Raw genomic sequence first — 10,205 nt, forward strand, 5'->3', positions numbered from 1 at the left:
TGAGTCAGTGGGGGCTGACAGGTTTCAGGTCCCAGCGGAGATTGGGATGGAAAGGGAGGGAGGTGAATTCAAGCCTCTGGTCCCCCTGAAAGGGCTTAGTCCAACGGGGCCAGTGTTCTCCCAGACTCCTCCTCCAGTCGGGCAACTTGGACCAACTGTAGATCAAGGGTGTCCCCTGGTGGCCATAAATGGTCTCTGCACCCATCCATGGATGACAGGCAGCCCAGTTGCCGACTTTGACGCTGCGGACAGAGAGGACACAGAGCACACAGGCCCACGGACTGAAGTCCAGAAGCAGAAACCCAGATGCAGAACTCAGAGCCTGTAATCCAGATCTCAGGACCCAGAATCAGCATCTAGAGTCTAATCATTCCGGGCTGGGCGCGGTGGCTCACGCCTGTAATCCCAGCACTTTGGGAGGCCAAGGCAGGCAGATCACCTTAGGTCAGGAGTTTGAGACCAGCCTGTCCAACATGGTGAAACCCTATCTCTACTGAAAATATAAAAATTGCCAGTTGTGGTAGCGGGCATCTGTAATCCCAGATTCTCGGGAGGCTGAGGCAGGAGAATTGCTTGAACTCGGGAGGCAGAGGTTGCAGTGAACCAAGATCACACCATTACACTTCAGCCTGGGCAACAAGAGTGAAACTCTATCTCAAAAAAAGAAAACAACAAAAAAAGATTCTAATCATACTAAAATCTACAGTCCAGATCCATGAACTCTGCCAGACACGGGGGCTCACACTTATAATCTCAGCATTTTGGGAGCCCAAGGTGTGAGAATCGCTTGAGGCCTGGAGTTTGGGACACTCTGGGCAACATAGCAAGACTCTGTCTCTACAAAAAACTTAAAAGTTAGCTGGGCGTAGTGGCACGTCTCTGAGGCTGCAGTGAACTACGATGGTGCCACTGAAACCATACTCCAGAATTCAGATTCCAAAAATCTAGATCTTATTATTGAAAACTAGACTCTAGAATCCACACCACACCCAGAATCCAGCTTTTAAGAATTTAGAATCCAAAGGCCATCTTACAAAATCGAGTTTCTGTTTTTTTGCTTTTTTTCAAGATGGAGTCTTGCTCTGTTGCCCAGGCTGGAGTGTAGTGGTGCGATCCTGGCTCACAGCAACCTCCGCCTCCCAGGTTCATTCAATTCTCCTGTCTCAGTCTCCTGAGTAGCTGGGACTACAGGTGCATGCCATCACGCCCAGCTGACTTGTTGTATTTTCAATAGAGATGGGGTTTCACTGTGTTAGTCAGGATGATCTCAAACTCCTGACCTCGTGATCTGCCTGCCTCGGCCTCCCAAAATGCTAGAATTACAGGTGTGAGTCACTGAGCCCGGACTTTTTTTTTTTTTTGAGACAAGGTCTGGCTCTATCACCCAGGCTGGAATGCAGCGGCGTGACTGTGGCTCACTGCAACCTCTGCCTCCCAGGCTCAAGCCATTCTCCCACCTCAGCCTCCCCAGTAGCTGGGATTACAGGTACACACCACTATGCCCAGCTAATCTTTTTTTTTTTTTTTTTTCTGAGACAGAGTCTTGCACTGTCGCACAGGCTGGAGTGCAATGTTGCCATCTTGGCTCACTGCAACCGCCGCCTCCCAGGTTCAAGCAATTCTCTTGCCCCATCCTCCCCAGTAGCTGGGATTACAGGCGCCCACCACCATATCCGGCTAATTTTTTGTACTTTTAATAGAGAAGGGGTTTCGCTATATTGGTAAGGCTGGTCTCGAACTCCTGAACTGGAGATCTACCCACCTCGGTTTCCCAAGGTGCTGGGATTACAGGCGTGAGCCACGGCACCTGACCTGATTTTTTTATATATTTCTTTGGAGACAGGGTTTCTCCATTTTGGTCAGGCTGGTCACAAACTTGTGAGCTCAGTCAATCCACCTGTCTTGGCTTCTCAAAGTGCTGAGATTACAGGCATGAGACTCCTCACCCAGCCAAAATCCAGACACTATGCCGTCCTCAGAACCCTCGAAATCACAGCTGGGTAGCAGGAGTTGGTGAAGACAGAAACAAAGGGATAGGTGAGGAGCTCAGCAGTACAGCACATAGCCTCTCCCAGCTGAAAGTCCCTCCCAACCTACTCCTGTGCATTTACACACACACACACCATCAGGCTGGGCGTGGTAGCTCACACCTATAATCCAGCACTTTGGGAGGTCAAGCCAGGAGGATGGGGTGAGCCCAGGAGTTCGAGACCATCCTGGGCAACATGGTGAAACCCCGTCTCTACTAAAAATACAAAAAATAGCCGGGCATGGTGGCACATGCCTGTGGTCCCAGCTACTCGAGAGACTGAGGTGGAAGAATCACTTGAATCCAGGAGGCAGAGGTTGCAGTGAGCCGAGATTGCTCCACTGCACTCCAGCCTGGTGATAGAGCAAGACTCCATCTCAAAAAAATAATAATAATAATAATAAAAGAAGCCGGACACAGTGGCTCATGCCTTTAATCCCAGCACTTTGGGAGACCGAGGCAGGTGGATCATGAGGTCAGGAGTTCGAGACCAGCCTGACCAACATGCTGAAACCCCGTCTCTACTAAAAATACAAAAAAATTAGCTGGGTGTGGTGATGCGCACCTGAAATCCCAGCAACTCAGGTGGCTGAGACAGGAGACTCACTTGAATCCAGGAGGCGGAGGTGGCAGTGAGTCGAGATCACACCACTGAACTCCAGCCTTTCCAGCCTGGGAGACACAGCAAGACTCTGTCTAAAAAACAACAATAATAATAAAAGAAAAATAAAAAGACAAACCATTACCCAAAGACACACCTCCCTCTGTACGCTCTTGTCCCGGTATGCAGACACACGCACATCTGTGCATCCACATAATCTCAGTGCTCTGCCCCCAACCATCCCACCAAACTCCTAGACACACAACCGCCACACAGAGACACACACAAACCCATGCTTTCCAGCCCTGCACCCGGACACACATGAAAAATTGTAGAGACTGGGATGGGTGTGCACATGTGCACACGCACACACACACACACTCTCTCTCTCTCTCCCCTAAGAAGCTCCACTCCTTGGCAGTCACAGAGCCCCTGGGAATGGGACCCCAGGGATGGGGCTCGCCTCACACCCCCATGCCCACGCCAGCCCTCCCCTGCCTGGCCGGCTGGCGGGCTTTAATACAGATGCCAAACTCATAATTGTAACTGAGGGTGACAGGGTCACCTTGAGCCCCAGATGCTCGTGCGGTGACAGATGGCGTTGGCAAACCTGATTAGCAGCCCCCGTGCCAGCGCCTGTGGCACCTGCATCCCCCACCCCTCCCCCGCTCTCCCAGCACTCATTACCCACCCATTACTGGGCCTGGGGGGTGGGGTGGGGGCCGGCTGGCACTGCCCGGGAGGGGGCAGGGACTCTGGGGGCCCCCCGGCACCAAGGTTCCCAGCTGGCTCCCCTGGCTGGCAGGAGGTGGGCACAGAGGAGGGAGGGAAGGCAGACGCCTCATGCCTACCAGAGGGCGAGTTGCCTATGGTGCCAGGGCTGAGCTGCCCACTCGGACACTGCCTGGGGTTTGGCACAGAACTCTGGAGGGAACAGGGAAGGGGCGGCCCCCTAGAACCCTTCATGACCCTCCCCTCCAGGGCCCTTTGAGCAAGGGGCCTTGGGAGCTGCCTGCCTGGCCCATTCCCATCTCTCTGTGAGGCCTGCAAGGTCAGGGGTCTCTGGCTCCCACGGCCCGCTGGCCCATCTGTTTCCTCGGGTCCCCTCCTGCTCCCCTCACCTGAGGCCTTCCTTCCTGAGGCAGGAAGAGGGCTGAGAAGGGCCCGGCCGGCTCCCGCCCCGCGCTCCGGGGGGCATTTGGAGGCAACGCTCACAACGCCACATGTCCCTGCGTCTGTGCCAGACAGGCCCATCTGCCAGGGCCCTGGTTCCAGCCGCCCAAAGCCAGGCTGCCCTCACCGGCTGAAGACCCTGCGCCCCAGCTGGGGAGGGAGTGCTCAGATGCCCACACCCCATCATGGGGCCACCCACTCCCAGGGAACCCCAGTTGGAGGGAAAAAACAGATGCACATATAGACAGCTGGACTCAGCCAACCTTTATGGTTTCTGTGGAATGCCATGCCAGCCATGGGGCTGTGTGGAGACTCAGGTGGGGGGTCTGGGAGGGGCACAGCAGCCACTATCAAGGCAAGAGGCAGCTGGGAACACGAGGGTCCTGCCTCTGTCTCAGGGACCCCAGGATTTCCCCCAGCAGCTGTCTGCCTGACTGCTTTGGTTTTCGTTTTTGGGTTTTTTTTTTTTCAGTGTCCCTAAGATGAGGTCATCGCTGTGTCTCTCGGTCTGGGTGGGGCCATCTGCCCTCCCTGCAGCTGAGAGTGTCTTTGACCTTATTCTATAAGAGATAGTTTGGCCTACTGATTAACAGTGGATTAATTCCAGCACTTTGGGAGGCCAAGGTGGGCAGATCACCTGAGATCAGGAGATCAAGACCAGCCTGGCCAACATGGTGAAACCCCATCTCTATTAAAAATACAAAATTAGCCAGGTATGGTGGTAGGTGCCTGTAGTCTCAGCTACTGAGGAGGCTGAGACAGGAGACTCACTTGAACCCGGGAAGTGGAGGTTGCAGTGAGCCGAGATTGTGCCACCGCACTCCAGCCTGGGCAACAGAGAGAGACTCTGTCCCAACAAAAAACAGAGTGGATCTGAATCCTGGCTGTGCCGCTTACTGTGGTGTGACTCTGGATGAGTGGCTTTGCCACTCGGGGCCTTGGTTTTCTCATCTGTAAAATGGGGTGATGTTAGCAGCTATCCCATTGAGCTGCTGTAAGGATTACATGAGTTAGTACCTGTCAAATGCCTAACGTGGGTCCTGGTAAGCAGTGAGTGGTCAATCAGTGTGTGCTATCACTATCAGTGGTGCAACTCCAGGACTGGCGCTGTGTCTAGTGTCTCCAGGAGCAGGGTGAGGATTCTGGGGACCTGTCTGCCTAACCTTGCATCCCTTGTCTCTTGACCCAGAGTTCGTCGTCCAGGTCTGCGTCTTTCTTGGTCCATCTCCCCTCATCTCTCCAAGGTGCATGTCCCGTGCACCCATCCACGCTGCTCAGTTCAAGCCTTCGGGCTGCAATGACACTCCTCGATCAGCTCGGTGGACATCTTCACCCGTCGACGGGAGGCTGAGCTGCCAGCGTGACACCACAGGACCACGGGTGCCCAGCGCTTGCGAGCGGGCATGCAGCTGTTACACAGGACTAGTGGAGTGGGGTCCGAGTCAGGGACGTAGAGAGAGGAGCAATGACCAAAGCAGAGGTGATTTTGGAGGCGTGCGGCTGAGCAGCCGGGCCGAGAGAGCACCTGGGGCCAGAGGCATGGAGACAGTCAGGGTGGTGGAGTCTGGGGCCAGAGTAGCGTGGATAATCACCTCTCCACTTCCACCTCATCTTGAGAGGCATGGATGCTGCAGCCAGGCTGCCTGGCTTCAAATCCTGACTCTGCCATTTCTTGGCTGTGACATGGGAGCAAATTAGCCTCTCTGACCTCCTGTTTCCTCACCTGTAAATTCACTGTAATTTAACAAAGACGGCCGGGCACGGTGGCTCACGTCTGTAATCCCAGCATTTTGGGAGGCTGAGGTGGGTGGATCACTTCAGGCCAGGAGTTTGAGACCAGCCTGGCCAATATGGCGAAACCCCGTCTCTACTGAAAATACAAACCTTAGCCAGGCACGGGAGTGCACACCTGTAGTCCCAGTTACTTGGGAGGCTGAGGCAGGAGAATTGCTTGAGCCTGGGAGGCGCAGGTTGCAGTGAGCCAAGATCATGACTGCACTCTAGCCTGGGTGACAGACCAAGAATCTGTCTCAAAAAAAAAAAAAAAAAAAGCAAATAAGTTAATTAAACAAGGAAAAGAAGAAATCACTCTAGGCCCATCAATGAAGGGGATTCATTTAGGGAACTGATTACCCAGGAAATAGAGGGGTTGAAAGCCAAGGGCTGGACGTGGTGGCTTGAGACCAGCCTGGACAATATAGTGAGATCTCATCTCTACAAAGAAATTTTTTTAAAAAATTAGCTGGGCTAATGTTGTGCATCTGTAGTCCTAGCTACTCAGAAGGCTGAGGCAGGAAGATTGCTTCATCCTAAGAGTTCAAGTCTGCAGTGAGCTATGATCCCAGCTCACGCCTGTAATCTCAGCACTTTGGGAGGCCGAGGCAGGTGGATCACCTGAGGTCAGGAGTTCTACCAGCCTGGCCAACATGGTGAAACCCCGTCTCTACCAAAAATGCAAAAATTAGCTGGGGTGTGATGGTGCGTGCCTGTAATCCCAGCTACTCAGGAGGCTGAGGCAGGAGAATGGGAGGCAGAGGTTGCAGTGAGCCAAGATTGCTCCACTGCACTCCAGCCTGGGTGACAGAGTGAGACTCTGTCCCAAAAACGAGAGAGAGAGAGAGATGGGGTCTCACTCTGTCAACCAGGCTGTAATGCAGTGGTGCGATCATAGCTCACTGCAGCCTCCAGCCTCTGGTCTCAGTCTCCTGAGTAGCTGGGACTACAGGTATGCGCCACCACATTTTGCCTTGATTATTATTAACTGATTTTGCAGAGGTGAGAATTGAGGCTTAAAGAAGGGAAGCTACTCACCATGGGTCACCCAAAAATCAGCAATTAGAGAATGTGAATGCAGATACTCCTGACTCCAAAGATTGAGTCTTTGGTAGCACACTGCATGAATTCCCAAGGCCCTTATGGAGGACTGACTGAATGCAGCTGTTGACAGTCCTCCTCCAATCTGTCTCATTCAGGCTACCCAAGAGTCCCATGAGGCAGGTACTACTTTTTTTTTTTTTTTTTTGAGATGGAGTCTCACTCTGTCACCAGACTGGAGTGCAGTGATGTGATCTCAGCTCACTGCAACCTCCACCTCCCAGGCTCAAGTGATTCTCCTGCCTCAGCCTCCCAAGTAGCTGGGACTACAGGAACCACCACCACACCCAGCCAATTTTTGTATTTTTTAGTAGAGATGGGGTTTTACTATGTTGGTCAGGATGGTCTTGATCTCTTGACCTCATGATCTGCCCGCCTGGTCCTCCCAAAGTGATGAGATTACAGGCGTTTGAGCCACCAGGCCTGACCAGCAGGTACTATACTACTATGCATTCATTCATTCATTCAACAAACACTTACTAGCGGCTGGGCACGGTGGCTCATGCCTGTAATCCCAGCACTTTGGGAGGCTGAGGACAGTAGGTCACATGAGGCCAGGAGCTCGAGACCAACCTAGCCAACATGGCAAAACTCCGTCTCTACTAAAAATACAAAAATTAGCTGAGCATGGAAGTGCACATCTGTAATCCCAGCTACTCAGGAGGCTGAGGCACCAGAATCACTTGAGCCCGGGAGGCGGAGGTTGCAGCGAGCCGAGATTGCACTGCTGCACTCCAGTCTGGGTGACAGAGTAAGACTGTCGCAAAAAAAGAAAAAAAAAAAAAAAGAAAAAGAAAAAAGAAAGAAAGTTGGTATATGAAGCAGGGGAGGAGGGCTCACACCTGAAATCCCAGGAACTCAGGAGGCTGAGGTGGGATGACTGCTTGAGCCCGGAAGCTCAAGACTAGCTTGGGCAACATAGGGAGACTCCTCTGTCTGAAAAAAACAAAAACACCAGAAAGAAAGGGCCAGGCATGGTGGCTCACGCCTGTAATCCCAGCACTTTGGGAGGCTGAGGCAGGCGGATCACAGGATCAAGAGATCAAGACCATCCTGGCCAACACAGTGAAACCCCATCTCTACTAAAAATACAAAAATTAGCCAGGTGCAGTGGCTCACACCTGTAATCCCAGAACTTTGGGAGGCCAATGTGGGCAGATCACCTGGGGTCAGGAGTTCAAAACCAGCCTGACCAACATGGAGAAACCCCATCTCTACTAAAAAATATATAAAAATTAGCCAGGTGTGGTGGCGCTTACCTGTAATACCAACTACTTGGGAGGCTGAGGCAGGAGAATTGTTTGAACCCGGGAGGCGAGATTGCAGTAAGCTGAGATGGCACCACTGCACTCCAGCCTGGCAACAGAGCGATACTCTGTCTCAAAAAACAATAGGCTGGGCGCGGCAGCTCACACCTGTAATCCCAGCACTTTGGGAGGCTGAGAGGGGGCGGATCATGAAGTCAAGAGTTCAAGACCGGCCTAGCCAACATGGTGAAACCCCGTCTCTACTAAAAAATACAAAAAAATTAGCTGGATGTGGTGGTGCATGCCTATAATCCCAGCTACTTCGGAGGCTGAGGCAGGAGAATTGCTTGAACTGGGACCAAGAGGCAGAGGTGGCAGTGAGCCGAGAATGCGCCACTGCACTCCAGGGTGGGCTACAGAGCAAGACTCCGTGTCGAAAAAAGAAAAGAAAAAACGAAAGTTGGTGTCTGAGGAAAAGGAGGCTGGTGTGGTAGAAGCAAAGTAAGTGAGGGGGAGACAGGGAGGAGGTGAAACCAGGGAGGTAACAGGATCAGAGAGTACAGAAACTTGTGGGCTGCGGGGAGGACTTGGGCTTTTGTTCTGAGTAAAATGGGAGCCATGCAGGGTTCCAGGGGGAGGAGGAACCAGATCTGACTCTGGTGCTCACAGGCGTTCTTTGGCTGACGAATGGAAAAATAGACTTGGAAGTGAAGAGGGCCATGATAGTGGAATCAAGGAGACCAGGATAGAGGCAACTGCATCGGCCAGGTGGGAGGCACTTAGGTCCTATTTTACAAGGGGGGAAACTGAGGCACGGAGACATTCAGGCGGAGGATACAGGACTTGTACCCAAATCTGTCTGGGGCCATAGCCTGTGCCTTCTGCCAATGCTGAGACCCAGCCCTCTCCTCCCCACATCCACCCACTCACCTGAACAAAGGGCACAGCCTTACACATCCCCCGGGTCACTTCCTGAGGGTTCAGCGGCAGAGTCACAGCAGCCGCCTTGTCCTGCCCACGCTGCAGCCTGCCCATATCCAGCTGCCTAGCTTTCTGCAGGCCCAAGAAGGCCTTCCAGCTCCCAAGGGCTGGGGCTGGCACCAGTGGGGGCGGGGCCCCTGGGCCCAGAGCCCAAGTCTGATTGGCTGCAGCCCAGGACTGAGGCTGGGGAGCCTGGGGTCCAGGCCTCGCTGAGCCTGTGGACAAGGCCCCGCTAAGCAGGCACAGAAGAGTGGACAGCCGGCCAAGGAGCATCTGCTTGTCCATGCGTCTGTCCGTCTGTTCGTCCAGGACCGGGCTCAGGGTCTCTAGCAGTTGACCCTGCTGTCTGGTGAGTGGCATCTGAGCCCTCTGGACCCGTTTTAATCTCTTGACCCCTCCTGGATAGCCTGGGAGGCATTTCTGTAGACCCACAGCAGGGGAGGTGAGTAAACTCAGACCTGCTGGGTTCCCACACCTCCTCCCAACCTGCTGGGTGACATGGGGGCTGGGCCTGCAGTGTGCAAGCTGTGGGGACCAGGAAAGACAGGTTTGGGGCCAGGGGCTGAGACACACAATGCCTGAAGCCCCTAGGCAGCTGCTTTTCCAGTCCTGGGATCCCGGTTCATCCAATTAGCAAAAGCACACTTTGGGCCTGGCTCAGTGACTCACACCTGTGATTCCAGCACTTTGGGAGGCTGAGACTCGTAGATCACTTGAGGTGATCTACGAATTCAAAACCAGCCTGGATAGCATGGTGAGGGTCATGTCTACTTTAAAACTACAAAAATTGGGCTGGGTGCGGTGGCTCACACCTGTGATCCCAGCACTTTGGGAGGCCAAGACGGGCGGATCACCTGAGGTCAGGAGTTTGAGACCAGCCTGGCCAACATGGTGAAACCCCATCTCTACTAAAAATACAAAAAATTAGGTATGGTGGCGGGCACCTGTAATCCCAGCTACTCAGGAGGCTGAAGCAGGAGAATCACTTGAACCTGGGAGGCAGAAGTTACAGTGAGCCAAGATGGTGCCACAGCACTCCAGCCTGGGCAACAAGAGATACTGTCTCAAAAAAAAATGATAAAAAAAAAAAAATGGCTGGGCGCGATGGCTCACATCTGTAATCCTAGAACTCCGGAAGGCCAAGATGGGCAGATCATCTGAGGTCAGGAGTTTAAGACCAGCCTGGCCAACATGGTGGAACCCCATCTCTACTAAAAATGCAAAAATTAACTGGTTGTGGTGGTATGTGCCTGTAATCCCAGCTACTCGGGAGGCTAAGGCAGGAGAATCACTTGAATCT

The 10,205-nt window shown here is 53.1% G+C and overlaps 1 protein-coding gene across 1 annotated transcript; it reads right to left on the bottom strand.

Annotated features, from left to right (window-relative positions):
- Window positions 1–4,055: 4,055 nt before the first annotated feature.
- Window positions 4,056–9,178, bottom strand: DAND5 (DAN domain BMP antagonist family member 5). The gene is made up of 2 exons (XM_012435863.2): window positions 8,855–9,178; window positions 4,056–5,328 (listed from the first exon to the last, which is right to left on the bottom strand). The coding sequence occupies exons 1-2, from the start codon at window positions 9,176–9,178 to the stop codon at window positions 5,083–5,085; spliced, it is 570 nt and encodes a 189-aa protein (XP_012291286.2). The 3' UTR covers window positions 4,056–5,082.
- Window positions 9,179–10,205: the final 1,027 nt, after the last annotated feature.

This window comes from Aotus nancymaae, unplaced genomic scaffold (assembly GCF_030222135.1).
Source record: "Aotus nancymaae isolate 86718 unplaced genomic scaffold, 86718_ANA_hifiasm-v0.15.2.pri h1tg000028l, whole genome shotgun sequence".
NCBI classification, from domain to species: domain Eukaryota; kingdom Metazoa; phylum Chordata; class Mammalia; order Primates; family Aotidae; genus Aotus; species Aotus nancymaae.

Bases quoted from the DNA above. Each gene is read 5' to 3' on its own strand.
- DAND5 (XM_012435863.2), bottom strand. From the start codon at position 9,178: ATGCTCCTTGGCCGGCTGTCCACTCTTCTGTGCCTGCTTAGCGGGGCC. The intron at 5,329-8,854 runs GTGAGTGGGTGG...CTCTGGCCCCAG, and splicing joins AGGCTGTGCCCTTTGTTCAG to GTGCTCTCTCGGCCCGGCTG.